Source organism: Pogona vitticeps, chromosome 4 (genome assembly GCF_051106095.1).
Source record: "Pogona vitticeps strain Pit_001003342236 chromosome 4, PviZW2.1, whole genome shotgun sequence".
Taxonomy (NCBI): Eukaryota; Metazoa; Chordata; class Lepidosauria; order Squamata; family Agamidae; genus Pogona; species Pogona vitticeps.
In genome coordinates this window covers 186,032,116-186,052,348 of record NC_135786.1, presented here as the reverse complement: position 1 = coordinate 186,052,348, position 20,233 = coordinate 186,032,116, and the positions used below count along the sequence as shown (strand labels likewise).

The 20,233-nt window shown below is 39.4% G+C and overlaps 1 protein-coding gene across 3 annotated transcripts in view; it reads right to left on the bottom strand.

The window, feature by feature from the left end:
* The window catches only part of RMC1 (regulator of MON1-CCZ1), a 33,564-nt gene that overhangs the window by 6,440 nt on the left and 6,891 nt on the right, over positions 1-20,233 (bottom strand). The window contains exons 3-16 of one of the 3 annotated variants that reach the window (XM_072998851.2): positions 13,471-13,555; positions 12,705-12,761; positions 9,733-9,819; positions 9,122-9,262; positions 8,188-8,291; positions 6,285-6,374; positions 6,082-6,187; positions 5,494-5,605; positions 3,193-3,237; positions 2,367-2,420; positions 1,919-2,047; positions 1,458-1,564; positions 870-989; positions 529-606 (exon numbers count right to left, since the gene is read on the bottom strand). In XM_072998851.2, coding sequence (XP_072854952.1) covers positions 529-606; positions 870-989; positions 1,458-1,564; positions 1,919-2,047; positions 2,367-2,420; positions 3,193-3,237; positions 5,494-5,605; positions 6,082-6,187; positions 6,285-6,374; positions 8,188-8,291; positions 9,122-9,262; positions 9,733-9,819; positions 12,705-12,761; positions 13,471-13,555 — 1,315 coding nt within the window. Of the gene's footprint in view, positions 1-528; positions 607-869; positions 990-1,457; positions 1,565-1,918; positions 2,048-2,366; positions 2,421-3,192; positions 3,238-5,493; positions 5,606-6,081; positions 6,188-6,284; positions 6,375-8,187; positions 8,292-9,121; positions 9,263-9,732; positions 9,820-12,704; positions 12,762-13,470; positions 13,569-20,233 lie in introns of all 3 variants that reach the window. The other 2 variants (XM_072998852.2, XM_078392616.1) reach the window with 2 other exon arrangements.

Below are 20,233 nucleotides of genomic sequence, written 5' to 3'. Positions count from 1 at the left end.
AACAGCCATTTTATATTGAAATAATGCCTAGATTTTGCTGCGTAAATCACTATTCCTTTGCATGCTCACACTGCCAAATAGCACTTGCGAATTAATGCCAATCAATCTTTTTTGTTTGTGTTAGAAGCACCACAGTATAATGAATGAATGTATCAGATAATATTTGCCCAATAATGGGCAACATCAAAAGCATTTGGGGTAGCTAACATCAAGTCTTTCATAGTGCACACTGAAGGGCACAAAAGACACTGACATAGGTGTGAAATTGCCTGTTCTTTTCACTTCCAATGGTAGTTGCAACCCCACCATTTTCTTAGGATTACTTTGGTTCTGCCAACTCCACAGTGTATTAAGTGGCTTCCAAGTAACCCAGTTCTCTGTTTGACTGAGGGCTACATTTTCCTAGAGTTCCATGGAAACTGATGAAATTATGCTTTAGAATAATCTAAAAGCCCCCAGGGGACAGAAGCAGTGAATGGATAATCAACAGCAAAATCTATTTTAAGCAGTGGGACATTGCATTTTTACCTGAACAGGTATCTGGAATTGGTTGAGTGAACGAACGTACTCCATTAATACTGCTATAGTGAACTTGTGAGGTGCTTCCTGGAGGTAGAGAGAATTTGCAAGAACAGATGGTTTAAATCTGGCATTTTATGTAAGAGGAATCCAATTATATTTAGCAAAGCAATTTACTGCTATTTAGACATTTTATTTCAGAGAGATTTTGTGGCAAATTAACTTCTACTTTCCAAAACAGCAGTTGTCAGTAATGTCACCTTTAACAGAAAGTGCTGTTTTTCTCACATTTGAATTAGCATATGAACAAATATAAAATGTAATCAATATTTGTGTCTAAAATGACCAACCTTTTTTTCGGTAAACACAGATAAAACATGGGTATACATGTCTGACTGATCAATAACTGCCTGAGTACGGACTGGTCGTTTTGGAGGTGGATTGCTTCTACTCTGGCCCGTTTCTAATGCCTGTAAAGAGCCAAAGAGCACTTTATTAAACATAGATCTTTCAGGAAAAAAAAATTATTATGGCAGTAGAGTTAGTACTAATTTTACACTCTAATCCTAAATAGATTACTTGGCATTGAGTCCCGAGTCAAATGAAAGTATTGTCCATATAACATTTTAAATCAGACTGAAGCCAAAACTAAATTTAAAAATAACACTCTCAAGATTAACAAAATAGTAAGCATTCTCATTATACTAATCTTAATTAATATAGAATTAATTTGTGTTCATTATTTGCAATGAAAACACTGAAAATCAAGTATCCACTGCCTGATTGACTTGAGTGGAAACATATTTTACCTCAAGCACCTAAGCACTTTTATATTAACTGCACAATAGGAAGGTTCATTTTGCAGTACCAGGTTGGAGCAATTTCAAATTAGGGTGTGCTACAAAATATATGATTCAGAAAAAAAGTTAATAACTTGCCATATTATAGGTTTGTTCTGCTTCTAGATATTTCTTATATTCGTGATTGAGTTTGTCAAAAACTGTAGCAATCACACCTAGTGATCCTCTATCTGGTTCGTTTAACACTGCAAAGAAAATGAAGAAGGTTAAAGCTCACTGTAAAATTTTGCATATGTTTACATAATTTAACTACAATTGTATTGAAATGTCACATCAAGCCATGATTCGATCTGATATGACTCTGTGTTACATCATCTTGTTTTGTATAGACAACCAACTATTGCAACAACTCATACTATGCTTATTTCACTGATATAATAGTACTGTATATTTACTCTTAACTCTTACCACACAAATGGTATATCATTTAACAGCTGCTTTCCATCCTTGACAATGGAAATTGGATGGTGTGTAAGAAGGCACTTGTTGTAAGTACAATTTGCAAGAATAGCATTTGCAACTTTGTGACAAAAACTTACTCTGAGAACACACTGAGAGAATAACCATCTTGCAGTCTTTTCTCTGCAGAAGGAAGTCCATTAGTTTTCCTTTGTCTGGCAAGAGGTTTACTATAGGTTCAAGTTTCACCTGCAGATTCCAGAGATAACCTGTATTAAAATGAAACAGCAAAGCCTTTTCTAAAAGGAGTATAAACCTAACACAGTAATAAGCAGCAGCTAAGAGAGCCCGATAAGATCTCAAAAGATCTTTGTCTTTATAAAATATTTCCACAAACATATCAAAGTGCAGGATCTGAACAATCTTGTTAGTTTGGTACTATATTGTTTATTATGGCCACTGATTATAATTAAATCATCTCCCTTAAGTATTTTTAATGTAAGACATACATCTAAAGAAGCGAAACTTCCTAGGTTTCATATTAAAAGCAAAACGCTAATGAAAAAAACCAGAAGTTTTCAAACTTACCTTCACTTGCACTGATGATAATATCAGGCTGAAAGACAATCCAGGATGAAGAATCTAAATGTTAAAGAAAACCCTACAAAAGTCTCTTGGCTTTTGCTTCTTTTAACAAGCCCGGCAACTACAGAGTGACCTTAGATCAAGCTCAAAGAGCTATGTGACTCTTTGTTTCCTCCACAAATTCCATAGCAAGTATCTATTGGTTCGCATAAGATTTGGGTAGCCTGCCACAGCTAATTGACAAGGTGCACCTAAGGCATACCCCAAAACCTTGTCAATTAACTGCAATAAGCTATGGGACCCTGTATTAGCACTAATAAGATTGTGACCAAGTTGTTACATACACAGCCAAATATGTTTTGGCTGGGGTTCCATTTTGGTAATGAGTCAAGATCTAAATTTTTGAACTGTCCAAATGTCCCTGCAAACTGTATACTTTTGCTCTAAGTTTCACATCTTTAAAAATGTCTCACCAGTATTGAACAGTAACACTGCATGAGCAGAACTTACAGTATAAAACTGCTTTCAAGTCATGCATTATTTTTGAATTCCAAAGTTTTGTGTATGGTTCTTTCCACTTCAAGGTCTGAGCCACTATGGTTGTAACTATATATAAGTTTGCCCTGGCTAAATCCCGCGGAACACAGTGGAACTTCAAAATAAATATGCAAAGCATTATGTTGCACTTCAAATTTGTGTTTCTTTCAGAATTTCACGCATATTTCTACTGTAATACTTAATTTTGCTCTTTCCTAATACAAAGATATTTACCACAGAAGACAAATTAAGATCAATGTTTCAGATCAAATCAGAAATGGTTCAAGGATACAAAGTTTACAAGGAACTGGAAACTGACTGGTTACAGACGCTGGACCTGCATGTGTGGAAAAATATTGCACTACTCATGAGACAGAAGAAATAGATTTTAGAAAATGTTTGTTATTTATAATTACTCCTGTGACAATAGCTATATGGTGTAAAATGCTAATGGTACAATGTAAAGAAATTAGTACCAAAGGTTCTTCTCATTATAGCAAGAACCAAAACAAAAGGAGACAGAAAACTAATCTGTAATTTGAAATTTCTTTGTTTTAAAATAGGCAACACACATTATATACTGTATTTCACTTACTGATGATTCTCTTACAAAAAGATATCCTTTCCACTTCATCAGTTCTTACAATCAAGAGCTGTAGAGGTCAGCTATTTGTTGCAAAGCTTATATGTGGAATCACTAATATCTTAGAATGATAGACTTTTTAAAAAAGAAACTGATTATATTGTTAGGAAGACAGTCTGTTTGCTTTCCAACAAGATCCCTACTCTTTTTGGCTAAGGGCTACATCTACAACACAGAAAATGTTGTAGACCAAGTGGTTCTCAATTTTGGGTCGCCAGGTGTTCCTACACTACAACTTCCAGAAATCCTGGTCACTGCAGCCAGTGGTGAAGGCCTCTAGGAGTCTTAATCCAAGAACACATAAAGAACCAGGGTTGAAAACCACTGTGGTAGACACTCACATAAATTAGTTTTCATGATGAGTGTAGCCAACCACAAGCAAAATGCATAGCAATCAAAAAACCAAAAGTGGGCATGTAGACTTTTACTGCATACTTTCAAATACAGGTAAAACACCTGTATTTGCTCCTTAGTCATTCTATGCTCTAAGATGTTCCCCATTCCCCACTCTGACCCTCCATGATGTTCTTCCACCCTCCAGTTCCTCATTGTATTTCCTACCATCCTATGCCCTGCCTTTTACCCCAAAGAGGTTGTACACACTGCGGAGTAACACACTAGGCAGCACCTATCCACTATTTTTATTTTCTAAGGATGCCACCTGGGACTCAGAAACCCAATGGCACCACAGATAGGCCATGTTAATAGAGGGCTGTATGGTTTCTGGAATTATTTGTCATGAATCACAGACAAGAAGCAATACCACCCACTGCCTAACTTCTGTACCCACGGTAGGACTCTAATAACAGAAATAACACTTCAAACACAAAAAAGAGAGAAAGGAACAGAAAGAGAAGAGCTTGTCAGACTCTTTCCTTTCCAAACCTCAGTTCCACTTGGGAAACTGTTATTGTACTTAGTATTATATACATAAGAATATTAGAGCCCTGCTTGATCAGGCTAAGGTCCCATGCAGCCCAGCTTCCTGTATCTCATACTGGCCCCACCAGATGCCTCTGGGAGCACACGAGACAACTAGATACCTGTCTCCTGATACCCCTCCCCTGCATCTGGCATTTTGAGGTACTTTCCTTTGACGTCTGGAAATTATACATCCCCACCATGGCTTGTAACCTGAGATGGACTTTTCCTCCAGGAATCTGTCCAATTCCCTTTTAAAGGTATCTAGGTCAGATCTCATCACCACATCCTGTGGCAAGGAGTTCCACAGACTAACAACATACTGCATAAAGAAATGTTTTCTTTTGCTTTTTTGGACTCCAGCTCCCAGAATTCTTCAAGAATTTCCCCAGCAGAATTTTGGGATTTTCAGTCCATAGGCCTACACCTTTATTTCCTTCATCTAGCTGCATTCTAGGCCATTTCCTGATGCAATGCTTCTTAGGAATCATGTTCTCTATAGAACCCTAAAGGACATCAAAACTGCAACACCCAGGAACCACTACAACAGCCTCCATTCAGAAATCACTGTAGCTGGAAACTGGAGAGCTAGGTATTGTTCCAAGTGAGGGAAATATCTGAAGGTATAGCTCTTCAGACTGGAATTCCCAGAATTCTGCTATAGAACATCTTGGAGAATTACGGGAGTTGTGCAGAGTCCAAAAAATGTGAATGGTTTATCCCTAGCACTTAATTCTTTATGCTCAATGAAAGCTACCTCACTGTATAGCTGACATCATCTCCTAGAAGGGAAACTGCTTGTCAGCAGTTCCATGATCATGAACATTTATGATACTAAACATTACCAAAGTTACATTATCTTGTTCTTTATTTATTTAAAAAAGTGAATCAGATGTAACTAATTGAAATGTCCCCCTTTGTACATTATTTTCACTTGATCAGAAAACTAGTATACCATGTACAAAACCCAGAGATCTACATACCAGCTGTATTTGCATCCTAACTTTTTGAAAATAAAAGAAATCCTACCTGCCACAGGAATCTGGTAGGGTTGTATGGACCGGGCTGGAAGAACAAGCTGATGAAGGGTAACTGTGCCATCAAATTCTCCTTTTAGTTTGATATCAAATATAATAGAGGTCTAAAATTGAACACAGAAAGCAAGGTTTCTCTTTCTGGTCATATTACCACTGGCACAGGTCCAGCTGCAGCCAATATTCCAAAATGGGGAAAATATGTTCCCATAACTAGTCATCCTTAACAATGAAAGGTTTCTTAAATATTTATGAAGCTGTGTCATAACAATCTGCTTACACTAGAAAATGAAGCAGATGTCTCTACAGGTTTTCTTATTTCAAATGGAATATTTGTGAACAAAATTCTTACAAAAACTAAGACAGTGATGGCTACAACACAAAGCAGTGAACATACATGCATAACTAAAATGACTGATGCGCAACCTCAATTTAATCTCCACTGAAAACCAGCTGTGGCCTATTCATCAGCCACAAAAATTAACATAGCTTTAAGATGAAAATGATCAAAGCAAAAGCAGATAGGGGAAAGTAAAATGGATCATTATAGCACAAAAAATACACTGTAGCGAGAACGCAGTACCTCCGTATCTTGATGATGAACCACGACTAAGTTATCCACAACATTCAGTGCAAACTTGCCTGTCCTGTATAACTTCAATATATGCAACTTCTTACAAGAGCCTTCTCTATAGTATTAATTACAGAAAACAAAGAGAATATGGTTAAGGAAACATTTTAGCATTTTGCTAATGAAGTTAAAGTTTAAAAAAGAGATAAACATACCTTGGTAAGTGATAAAGAACAACCTCTGCTCCTGTACTGTTGGAGGTCCTTGAGTGATGCCGCAAGTAGAGAACATAGAGCTGCCCATAACTAAAGGAAAATAAATAATTTTGAACATACAGTAATGTTTATAGAAAAGGAGGGGACAGATTTCTAAGGCCTTTTTTTTTTACTTCCATCACAAATTTGTAGTAGTGCACTGCATATTTATAATACCTTCCTTGAGGCTTAGAACATCAAGATAAGATCAAACAAGTTCATACTACATCTTGATGTATCAGCCTCATTTCACTATAACGCATTACAGGCAAAAGGGATACCACTGATTCCTGTGAGATTACTAACATCAATGGAGTTTCTCCAGTAGTCATTTTATTGCCTCTTATTTAACTTGCTCTTTGGTATTTCTCTCTCTAATACATGCAAATCCACACACAGAAGTGCAGGTTCTGTACTTAGCTGAGACTGGGTTTGGCAGCTGTTATCACTGCAAGCCAGTAGCATGGCAATCACTATCTTGTGTGGGTGGGGAGGCATCCCATGGCCCTCTGCGGCAAGCATGGGCCTTTTTTCACTTGCCCTTCCCCCAGCCAATCGGAGGGGCCATGCCACTGAATCCCTCTGACCTGAAAAGTATTTCTCCTTGTCTTTACCAAATAAATCAAGTATAATCATTATACGCAGGAATGTTTCTGAGCTCAGAGGCATTTAATTTCTTCTAGATAGTCTTATAAAGCATTTTGGCACAGATTAGCTAAAGTAATTCCTTTTAGGAATGGCTTCAGTCTCAGTTAAGGGGGAAATCTTTAATACAATACTTTGCCCTACTTTGTTTCTTACTCATTACTGAGGTTTCTTTTCTTGATTGTTCACCAAAATATGGAATCAAAAGTGATAACGAAGAGAAAAACATTAACACTGGATGAAACACTGCTAAACACTGCTGCAAATTTTATTAACTATAACAGCATGGAAGTTAACTGAAAAATTGGGGATGACTCTATGGAATAATAATACAATAATGGCTGGTGACTGGTTTCTATGTTATGTTCCTCATTGCAACAAATGGTACAGAGTGCATCTTCTTTCTTTCAGCTGCTTTTATATAACAACTATTAATCACGGATGCTGCAGTTCTACCTCTTAATCTTGACACTTGCTGAAAGGTTAGGGTTGTTAACTTAATGGACAACCCGAAATCAGGAACAACTTGATAGTACATAGCATTAACTCAATCTATTGTGTGTTACTGTTGTCTGTTTGCTGATGTATCAAAGTCTGTGTTTCATATGCATTGATCCACACCACTAATTATACATTAAATAGGGAGTGAGGTAGCTAGTGAGATAATGTTTTCTTTGGACAATTATGGTACCAAATTCGGAATGAGAAGAAGGGGGTTGATCTGTGGTTTCAATTTGTCTGCTTTTAGGATATAGCTTTAACCTTAGCTTTTATTTTAAAACAAATAAAATACATTTGGTTTTGGGGAATATGCCTTCTGTGTCCCTAAGCTGTGCTCACGCTTCAGCTTGTTGTTCAATATAAAACTAACTGTGCAGGAAGAAGAATAAAAGCAAAATGATGATACAGTGATGCCTTGCAAGACAAAATGAATTCATTCTGCGAGTTGTGTCGTATTGCGAAATTTTCATCTTGCAAAGCACAGTACTAACGGTTGTGTGTTTTAAAACAAACCCCCCCAAAAGGGGGGGAAATCATCTTGCGAAGCACGGCTATAGAAAAATTCGTCTTGTGAGTCACCAAAAAAATCACAAAATGCTTTTGTCTTGCAAGTTTTTTGTTGCATGAGGCATTCGTCTTGCGAGGCATCACTGTATGTAAATTGTTTAAAGCCTAGGTCAACATTCATATAATAAAACCCTATTATAATAATACTTACATTGCAGCCATAGCGATATCCCTTTCAGAAAGGCTAATTTTGGATGATTTGGGGGCTGCAGGTAATTCAATTTCAAACTTGGCCAATTTTGACATAGCTCCACCCTGAAAGAGAGCATTTTTTACAATGTTACACCTAATCCTATATAGTTCCTCTCTGGATTTCATTAATATTTTTTAAAAAACAAAACATTTTATCTGCATTCACAACATTTACAGGAACATAAATATTCTTTCTCTAACTAGGTTCTTTTATTAAGGCACCCTAGATACATAAATATTTGAAATAAATGCAAATTTAGCCCCTTGTATGGGTAAATTAACTCTTAAGTCATCAAGGTTAGATCTCTCTCAAATTTTACACAAAGATTTGGACTGAAGTATCAGAGAGCCAGCTAAATGGCAGTTCACATGTCAGTATGCAGCAACCTCTTTTGCAGGAAAAACAAATTACAAGGTAACTGTACATTTACAAACATTTGGAAATGAACATTGGACAAATGGCAAGAATTGCAAATGGGGGTCTGCTCCACATCCACTGATCCATTCTTCCCATCAGTCTTTATGTGAAAGCACATCATTTTGGGAGCAAGGAGTAGAGGAGGTTCTTCCTTCACCTCCCGAAGTGCTTCCAAACACTATCACAGACAGGCACACAATCCTAGTATAAAAATTGTACACAGCTAAAACTATTTGTTGAACTGCTTATACAAACAGTAAACGTAGCTGCTCTGCAAATCCATGATCAACCCTCACACAAAGACCACAGACGAGGACTGCATACATAGAAACACATGAAAAGCAAGAGGAACCCAAGGAGTATTTATTTTTAATACACCAAATGCAGCATATCTTTGAAAGGTCTTTTGGGCAGCAGAGCAAGGTAATCAAGAGAACAGCACTACATGCTTGACTGCTACTTTTTTATATCTTACCTTGAAATAGAATGGCTGCAGAACATTTTCAAGAACCGTGGTTGACAGAAGAATGACAGAGCTCTCAGGACAGTACATATACCAATTTACATTGATATTCTGACTCTTCAAAAGTTTTAAAGTTCGTTTCTCTGGTAATACCTGTAGATACATAGTAAAGATTTACATTAACCCAAATAGGCTAAATATTCCAAACAGATTAGACTGTGGCTGCAATCCTGTGGAAGGGTGATCACATTGTTAAAAGAGGGAGATTTTTCAGTTGTTAAAAACCTCCTCTTTCTGTCCTGTGGCTTTTCTGACTCTTATGCAATGCCTTTCATTGCATGGAGTCTGTGGGGATAACAGGACAAAAGTTTTTAATTACCAAAAATCATGCAACTGAGATCTCGTTTGAAGCCCATGATGAAGCTGCTCCATGAAATGGAGCTGTATTTTATAGCTTGGGAAACTACTAGAATCTCACCTATGAACTGACAATGGTTCTTAATTTCTGATCCAATGCAAAAGGTAATGAAAGGACTGTTAGTCTTTAAAGGAGGCCTGACGTCTAAGAACAGTGCTTTAATGTTTTGGGTTTTTTTTAAATGAAGGCATTATTTTTTCCTTACCTGGTAAAATTCAATTCCCTGATCTGTTATGAAGACGATTTCTGCCGACCCTGTCCAGCAGAATCCCAAAATGTTGGCATTCTTGGTCTTTAACAATAAACAACATTCAATTAAATTAAGCAAATATACATACAACTACATTCAAGAGAATACTGGAACTTACATTTCTCACTACTAACAATCAGTGAAGAAAGCCTGTCCCTGATCCCCATTGGCTTCAGCGGAGGCTTTTATCAAACCTAAAGGGGAGCTTCTAGGGGGTAAGAAGGCAGGCTGTATGTCCCATTCAGATTGCATGCCAACAGTTCTCCAGTCCTGTTTTAAAGAATAGTTAAGCAATTGGTTGTTGTGGGTTTTTCGGGCTCTTTGGCTGTGTTCTGAAGGTAGTTCTTCCTAACATTTAGCCAGTCTCTGTGGCCTTCATCTTCAGAGGACAGCCCTCTCTGCTCTGGTGTAGTTTGCTTGGGAGTTGAATATTTATGGCTGTAAGATAGGCTTTTGTCCTTTTCAGGAGATGGGTGATTAGTGTGTCTTGTTCTGGGTGTATTGTTGTGATAAGGAGGAGAGATTATCTGTCACTGTGATTGATGGATGTCATTAGCTGGTCTTTTGTGTGTAGTAATCCCTGGTCCTTGTGGCTGGGTAGAGTTCGTTGACCTTTTGCACGCTGTATTTTTCAGAGCTGGGAGCCAAGTTTTGTTGAGTTTCAAACTTTCCTCCTTTTTGTTGAAGTTCTGCTGGTGCTTGTGGATTTCAATGGCTTTCCTGTGCAGTCTGATGTAATGATTGCTGGTGTTGTCCAGTATTTTGAAATAGAATTTCATGTCCAGCTTGTTTTAGGGCATGTTCAGCTACTACAGATTTTTCTGGTTGTTTTAGTCTGCAGTGTCTCTCATGTTCTTTGATTCTGGTGTGGATGCTTCGTTTTGTGATTCCAATGTATATCTGGCCACAACTGCAAGGTATCCAGTATACTCCTGCAGTGGTGAGGGGTCCCTTCTGTCCTTTGCTGACCATAGCATTTGTTGTATTTTTGTGGTGAGCTTGAATACTGTTTGTAGGTTGTATTTTTTCAAAAGTTTCCCATGCAGTCCGTGACCCCTTTAATCACCCATCTCCTGAAAAGGACAAAAGCCTATCTCACAGCCATAAATACTCAAGTCCCAAGCAAACTACACCAGAGCACAGAGTGCTGGTAAAACGTTAGGAAGAACAACCTTCAGAACATGGCCAAAGAGCCCGAAAAACCCACAACAACCATTAGATTCCGGCCGTGAAAGCCTTCGTGAATACAATAGTTAAGCAATTGCCAGAGTGGACTATATATTATTTATACTGCCCACTAACAACTAGAAAAGAAATAACAGGCTGAAGATATGATTCAGGAACTCATCTGGAAGTTTCCTATACAAGTCTGTAGAATGTTCATGCAGTGGCCCAAGAGTCTCAACTTTCTCTGGGGCTGAGCTCAGGAAACAAGAAATTACTATTGTAAGCAGCACTGACAATTGAGTAAAATTTCATACCAAGTATATAGTAAGTCTTCAGGAACTTACAAAACCAGTACTATTCATGATTAGCATGCTATTTCTTTGCACATGCATGTGCACAGAAGCCATTCTAATAAAAAATTTCCTTAATCCAGACAACTGAATAGATAGCAAAAATGGACATTGCAAAAATTTTTTAGATGAACTGATTTAAATTGTAGAAGAGATTTGCACAGTGAACTAGATTTTTCATGATATGTTAGCTCTAAATGACTTGAACGCTTACTCCCACCTAGTTCTACCCGTGTCACACGTGCGAGTCAGGAGGTGAGGCTGAGGAGCCTGATGCCAAGAGAGGCCCAGAAGGAAAAAACAAGAAACCGGGCCTTCTCAGTGGTGGCTCCTCGTCTCTGGAACAATCTGCCTCCGGAGATTTGCACGGCTCCCTCGCTGGGTACTTTTAAAAATCAATTTAAAACATGGATGTTTAGGCAGACCTTCCCCCCAGTTAATTCCTGATTCTTTCCCCTTCTCTCTCTATTTGATTTATTTCATATGTTTTCCATCTTGTAGAAGTATTTAATTGTGTTATATTTTTTTAAAATATATATTTGTGTTGTATTGTATGCTGTAAGCCGCCTAGAGTGTTCGCAATGACCAGATAGGCGGGGTATAAATAGAATAATAAAATAAATAAATAAATAAATAATTTGGTACAGCAGTTCAGAGAAGAATGCCAGGAAACTGTATTTCATGAGACACATCATTTGCACTGAGCCTCATGAGGTGGCTAAATACTTTTCATGATGGAAGGTTCTGGAGAAGTACTTCGGAAAACAAAATGGGATTGACTGCTTAAAATACTGGGTTCCATTTCAAAGGAAAATGCATTTATGTATGCTTAGCCCTTATATATTTCTGGCAATTGGAAAGGACTTGTGTACCTCCCAATGACGGTTAGCATGAACAAGATTTTCCCTTCACATATTTTTTGTTCATACTTGTAAAATTAAAGCAATTGATTCAAGTGCTTCTCATGGCCAAACTTTTTTTTAAAGGCAAGTACACTGATTATAGAGAGAAAGCCGACTTGAAGCATTGCTAAGATACATTGGGGCAAGTTTCCAAGAGAACAGAGAGATCACTGCAATGAACATGTAATTTTGATTCAGCTGTTCTGAACCAAACTGCTATATCTATGAAGTCTGGAAGATACTACAAATTATAAACTTAACAGAAATAGGCTTAATATTTTTAAAACCTAAAGGCCAAAATCCTGTTACATAGTTACACCTGCTGAATGCAAATACTGTAGCTTCTCACTAGCAATTATCAAGGGTGGATGCCAATTCACTGGCTAGACAGATATGAAAATCTAAGTGGGGATGTGTTAACTGCCAGTGAGAAATCACTGCAAGTTAAGCTCTTTACGCAACCAAAAGTACACAAGAGGATTTCAGCCAATAATAATACTTAAATTACCTTGCATTCTTGAGTATATTCTAGCTGTGGACTGTCTGGAATGAAGTTCAGAAAATCCTGCAATGGCATAAAGGTTAACAGCAGTTAAGAAACGTGTATATGCTGATCCTGGGCAGAGTTCGGCACATCAAACCCCATTGTTCTAAGCTGTTCAAACAAAACCAATTTTGCAAAGGATCAGATTGACAATCTATGAGAAATAAAGGTTTCAGTACATGAAATAAAGACACCTACAAGCTGCTTTCCTGATTTAATATTCAACTTTTTACTTAAGCCTTCCCTAAGAATTTACTGGCCTTGGGAAATAATACTGACCAAGACCTTGTGACAATATAATGAAAAAAACTGAGAGCCCATTTTGGCTAAAACTGGGTATAAATACAGTTTAAAAGAAACATTAATTTCTTCTACCTTTCCCCAATTCTTTCTAATGCACAGTAATTCTATTAACATCAGCAGTTGTTGTCAAGTCACTTCCCTGTAAATGTTGCTGCCTCAGTAGCCCCCCCCCCAAAAAAAAGGATTGAGAGGGAATCATTGGACATGCATGATAAGAATGGAAGGAGGAAAGATGTTAGAGGTTATTGAGCTCTGGAAGCTTCTGTGGATTTATTCTGCACTTGCACAAGAACATGAATCACAGAGACCACAAAGAACAGTGGTTACAATACTTAACACACAGGCTTGATTTTATTGTACTTAAGAACCTGTTTGGGGTTTTTGTTTTCCAACCTTGCAACCTATTTTAAGAAGAAAGTCATCTTACCACACTCTTGAATGTTCTCTGAACTGCAAGTATCTTGTTCCCCAAAGAAAACTTTATACACTTCACTTCTCCTTTGTCTTCCATTCTAGAAAAAAGACCTGTTACAAAAATTTGTTCTTGTACAAAGCACTCTAATATATTTACTCTGAAGTAAATATCATTGAAGTCAATAAGATATAGTCCCATGAATGTGGCTATAGTATCGCAGACTTAATCAGCTACTTCAGAAGGCCAGAATACACAATTGTTCACAGAATACTAGCAATATGCATATCATTATGAAGACTAAAGGACAAAAAGAGAGGTTACCTACCTGTAACCATGGTTCTTCAAGTCGTCCTCTGTGAATCCACACAAATGGGTTGTTCTGCGCCTGCGCAGGACCCCTCGGAAATTTCTAGAGCTTAAAGATGTGATTAGTAGGATGTTCCCCCGTGGAGTGCATGCTCCATCCAGCCAAGGTCCTCTCAGTTCCGAAGTCCACCGCTGTCAAAAAGGTTAGATAAAGGCAAAGGAGTGACGAACAGAGGGGAGGATGGGTGGGATGTGTGGATTCACAGAGGACCACTCGAAGAACCATGGTTAGAGGTAGGTAACCTCTCTTCTTTGTGGCCTCTGTGAATGCACACAAATGGGTGACTAGCAAGCTCACTTACCGGTACAGTACTTACCGGTAGGTGGGCTGTCACTGAAGAAAGGATGTCAATATAGCTCTCCCAAACCAGGCATCATTCTTTGCTCGAACCCCCAGCCTGTAGTGTGAGATGAAGGTGGATGGATTGGACCATGTGGCTGCCTGACAGATGTTGGAAATGTCCATGCCCGCTGAACTGCTAGAAACAGGAGTGAAAGGGAGTGCGTACCGCCTTGCTTGTTCACATAATACATAGCTGTTGTGTTGTCTGTTGCAAGTTGAACAGCTCGACCTGAGATCAAAGGTTGAAAGGCTCTGAAGGCTTTGATAATTGCTAAGAGTTCTTGCTGGCTGATGTATAACAATTCTTCTTTCTTTGACCACAGGGCATGGATTCTGTGGTCTTGGCAATGTGCTCTCCATCCTAGAGGACTGGCGTAGGTAGTAACCTGGATAGTGAGCTGGAGAGGCGCGAAAGTTGGCCAATGAGAAGGTTCGGGATAAAGGTCCACCAGGTAAGTTGTTGGGCAAGTTCTGGAGTTACCGTGAGGCGTTTTGAAGGATGGTCTATGATTGGGTTGAAAAGAGAGAGGTACCATGATTGAAGAGATCACACTTTGAGTCTGGAGTGTTGAATCACAGAAGTAGTGGAGGCCATGAGACCCAGCAGATGTTGAGCCTGGTGTGCAGAAACCAAAGCCTGGGGTTGGAAATGTCAAACTGCTAATTTTAACATTTTTAGTCGGTCTGGAGGAAGGAAGGTTCAGGCTTTGGTGGAATCAAGGTAGACACTGATGTATTTGGCTGTTTGTGAAGGCTTGAGGTGAGATTTGGAGAAGTTGACTTCGAAACTGAGGCGCTACAAGGTATCAAGGGTGATATGAGTAGCATTGATAGCAGCTTGGTAAGAGTGGGAGACAATGAGCCAGTCATAAGGGAATATGGTAATTCCTTGTAGATGAAGGCATGGCACAACTGGTGCTAGGCATTTCATAAAAGTTGTTGGTGCCATGGATAAACCAAATGGGAGTGAACTGAATTGGTAGGCGATGTCACTGAAATGGAAACAAAGGTATTTGTGATGTTTTGGATGAATGGAAATGAGGAAGTAGGCATCCTCGAGGTCAATGAGGACAAACCAGTCTCCCTGTAAAAGGAGGGGAATAACAGTGTCCAATGTGATCATACGAAAATATTTGGGTTGGATGAATTTATTTAGGTGTCTTTCTTGTGTACTGTAAAATAATGTGAATAGAAACCCATATGAAGATCCTCTGTTGGGACAGGAATGATTGCATGTTTGTGTAGAAGAAGGGAAACTTCTTCTTCTAGAGCTGAAGAGTAGGTGGTGTATTTAATTTGACGAAGAGGGGGTATATGGTGGAATTCTATATAACAGCCATAGGACCCAATGGTCGGTCATTGGTGGTACGAGTCCAAAATTGGAGAAAAGGGTATAGATGAGTTTGAGTGAATGTTGGATGTGTAAAGGCCAAATTTAAAAAATCATGGGTATTGCTTACCCCTCTTTTGATTGCATCGAAAGGGTTGTCGACATTGATGTTGGGTTTCAGCTCAAAAAAGAGTGGTAGAAGAAGTCTGATTCGGAAATGGTTGCTCAGTCATTAGAGGTTTGTAAGGCTTGTATTATTGCTGATATGGTTGATAAGGCTGCTGGACAAACTTTCTGCGCCACTGAGGTCTTTGGAATTGGTAAGGCTGTTGAGTTGAATAGGAACGAGCAGTTTTCCTAATTTTATGCAAATTATTCATGACCTCATCTGTCTTTTGGTTGAAAAGGCCAGCACCACTGAACGATAAATCTTCGATTCAAGATCTGGTATCATCAGAGATACCCGCAGATCTGAGCCAAGCATGGCGTCGAAGAGCAATTGATGTGGCCATGGCTTTGGAAGCTGCATCAGCAGTGTGTCGGGATGTGTTTCTTTGCTGTTTCGAAAGCATAGAAGCTTCAGTATGGATGTTAATAGTTTCCGTTTTAGATGCTTCAGGGACTATCTGGAGAATAGGGAGAACTTTATTTCATAATTGACGATGGTAGGCACCCATTGCCGCTTGATAATTTGCTACTCTTGTCAGGAAGTGAGAGAGTAGAGTCGTTTCCCAAGAATATCTAGTTTTCGACCTTCCCTGTTTGTTGGGGAGACCGATGATTTGTTTCGAGCCCTGGATTGGTCTGAGTCCACAATAATAGAATTAGGAGTAGGGTGCTTTGTTAGGAAATATGTGTCGGTACCATGTGTTTTATAAAGATTCTCCACTCTCCTTGATATTTGTAGGGATGAAGGAGGCTTGTCCCAGAACTCCTTGACCAAGTCTAGCATTGCCGGGATGAAGGCGAGGCTAAGCAGGGGTGTTTTATCCTGATTTATATAATCAAATACCAAATCTTGCTTGGGTGGTGGTGGTTCTTCAACGTTGCGTTCCAAGGATTTGGCCATTCTCATAACAAGTTGGGAATAGGAGGTGAAATCCTCTGATGGGGAAGGAGGGTGGTTGTTAGCCACATCTGCTCCAGAAGTAGGTATGTTAGATGGAGATTCTTGAGATATACTGGAGTGATCTCTTGAAGATGAAGTGGAGGGGAGAGGTGGGTTAGTGAAGTCTGATTGGTTGCAATCTGGCAGGATCAGAGGGAGGAGGAGGTGGCCCCTTGTAAACAGTGGTGGCTTGCACTGAGGATTGATGATGGCACTGGCTCATGTCGAGATCGTTTTGATGTCGAATGTTCTGGTCACTTCAATGTTGAATGTTCTGGTAAGGTGTCATGACGTTTACAAGATGGTTTTGAGGAAGCGATTTGTTCAGAAGGTGGAGCGTGCGAAGAAGGTTTATGATGTCCATGTCGAGGTGGAGACACGGATGTCAAAGAAGAATGTTGTGCCCGATATGGTTTTGTGTAGCACACCCTCTTAAGCTTGTCGTAGGGGACCTGTTCTGGTATGTCCTCTTGGATATATGCGTCATAGGATGGGTAATATGGAGCACTGTAGTTGCCTCATTTGTGATACCAAGGTTGGTAGTGGTATTAAGGGAGTTCGTAATGGTAACAAGGTGGCTCCTGATAATAGATGACTTCTCCATGTGGAGGATCATAAGGTGGAGAGAGGTGTCTCCACCTAGATGTGTGTTTTCTAGGAGATCATCAGGGGAATCAGAATCAGGAAGTAATATTGGTATCACCCGTCCTGATGATGCAGGACTAGAATGGGCAGAGGCGTGGCTCGAGTGATCATCAGCCGTAGAAAGGCCAATAGTGGGAGGAGGGCTACTCGCTGATATGGAAGCCTGCACAGGAGGTATGGAATGATCATCTCTGTCAGGTTTCTTAGCGGAAAAATCATGATTTAGCAGAGTATTTGGCGGTTCAGGCAGTCCAGAAATAATTCACACGCAGTCCATCAGCATTTCTTTTAGCATAGTGTATTTACAGCAAAATATATACAGCAGTCTGGCAGCATAGTAGGCAGATGTGATCTCCAAGCAGATGAAGATATAACTAACTGTACAGCCATACATATATACATACACAGGACCAATCAGGTTACACATTACCTCATCCCATTACCTCATCCCATTACTTCATCTCTGGGTTGCATCAGCCCTGGGTTACATCATCTCTGCTGAGTCATCCTGACTCAGTTTCAGCACACCTGATAGTTATGGCTTCTCATTAAACCACTCCATTCTGTTCAGGCCTGCAATTTTCCTTGACAATCTCTCGATAAAGGAGAATCATGAGTGTCCCTGGATGATTCTTCCAAGATTGGGGAAGGGAATGATGGAGGAGGTTGCTCCATGCAAAGGGTCTTGGAGAGTCTTTTAGATTTTTTGGGTTTGCTCTTCTCCTTTCCTCTTTTAGGATAGCTTTTAGACTGAGAAGCAGAGGCCTTAGAAGTCCATACCGACTTCGATCTCAATGTCAATTTGGATTGCTCCTTTTTCCCTAGTGATAACTGTGTCGGGCTCAACATTAACTTGGATGGTTCAGAGCGTGGAACCAGCGATGAGGTAGGTTCCATTGATATGGATGGAGGGTGAAGAGGTTTCTCCCAGAGATGGGATCTAAGTCTCTGAAGCTGTAGTTTAGTGAGCCTCTTGCACACAGAACAAGATCGTGTCCGGTGCTCTTCACCAAAACAAAATAAACAGTGATAGTGTCTGTCCTATTGCGGGATCTTATTAGTGCAGAGCACACACCACTTGAATGGCGCTGGAGAGGCCACACAAGGTGGGAATGGAAGGGGAAAAATGGGGGAGGGAGAATAGGTCGGAGAGTGAAGAAGCAAACAAAAAGGGATAAACTCAACGGATAAAAGAAAAATAACTCACGGGAGAACGTCAATTGAAAACGGAAAGGCAAATGAGAAAAAGTAGTGAGGTACAGAGTACCAATCTGAAGAAGTTGTGACAGAGTTGCAGTATTACCAGGATGCACCAGGTGGCGCTAACCAAAAGAACTTCCCTGAGAGATGAAGATGCCAAGCAATAAAGCAGTGTTGATAGCAGAATAGTTGTATTATTTACAGGATATATACATACATGTACAGCTTAGTCCTTGTTTCCAGTCCCAAAGTCATATACAGCAGTTTCAACAGAGATCAATAAATAAATCAGATTCTAAGTTCTTGTAAATTAGTTCAGCAGTCAAATGCCATATGTTCAGTCCAGTAGCCAGAGTTCTTCTTCCAATATACAGCACAAAGACACGGCTTCTTCCAGGATACTCCAGTACAACAACATGACACCAACCCACACCACCACAAAGTGTGTGTGCTAGGTCTGCTAGCTTTATCCCAGGGTTAACCAATCCTGGGATCGCTCTCTCAGCTGTTACAATTTACTCAGCTGGATAAATTCTAGCTTTGCCTGTTTCTTTAGTAATGATCCTTACAAATACTTATTGCATAGTACAAAACTGTATTTAACAATTCCTCCAGGTTTCTCCCAAACCTGTCAAGTTGCTCTATTGGTCCGATATAGGTGTAGCCTACACAGGGGCTAAAAGGAACTGAGAGGACCTTGGGCGGGCGGAGCATGTGCTCTATGGGAGAACGTCTTACTCATCACATGTCTTTAAGCTCTAGAAACTTCCGAGAGGTCCTGTGCAGGTGCAGAACAACCCATTTGTGTGCATTCACAGAGGCCACAAAGAAGAAGCATGTATATGTCATGGAAGGGCCCTATTTGTTTAATATATAAAACAAGAATCATCAACACCACAATGTGGCATTAGAATCCATCTCTAGTGCTTTGGGACTACTTCTGTAAAAGTGCAATTGAAGAATATTAATACCAAGTATGCAACTTCATCAAGATAACACTTTGCTTTTACACCTTTTCTTAAGCTTTCACCCTTATGGCTGCATGGCAACATCAGAGTTACCTTTCTTCTTCCCCACTGTTTAGAGCATAGCATACTAATTGTCCATAAAAATTCATCTGCGTTAACAGCCACGTGACTTAGTCCTGGTTCTAATACAATACTAAAAAAAACCCTTCAGTACAAGGACATCAGAAGCATTTATTTCCATTTCAATCCATCTACAATTTGCCAATTCAACTAACCGAGAACAATGACTACTTACAATTATGGTTTATCCTAACAATCTGGGGATCAAAACCATTTTTAAAATTTCAACAAAATACAAGTTTAACTTGCCTTTGTTTATCTAAAAAACAGCACCAACCTATATCTAGCTAAATATTGAAGTGAAAGATTCACATTGTGCAATCATACCAGAGGAAGACAGGCTCCAGTCAGAAGTTTACACATATAATGTAAAACTACAATTCAACATTACATACAAATTCTCCCACAACCATTATTTTTTTAACATATGAGTTAAAGGCAGCCCATCTAGGAGAAAGGCAGCCCATCTAGGAGAAGGAAAACTCCAATTTCAAACCCCCACTGCCTTGTGTCTATATTCACTGATGGAAAAGGCTTCAGGAGTTAACCTCAAGGCAAAATCTGGAGCTGGAGTCCCAGAGGCAGTTCGTGTCATTCTGGCAACTCCTACAATGTTGCTGGAACCAGTTGTATTGGCTCTTGCCTTTCCATCTGACTATTTTGGCAACGTGGAGAGGGGGGATTTTTTGCTTGGG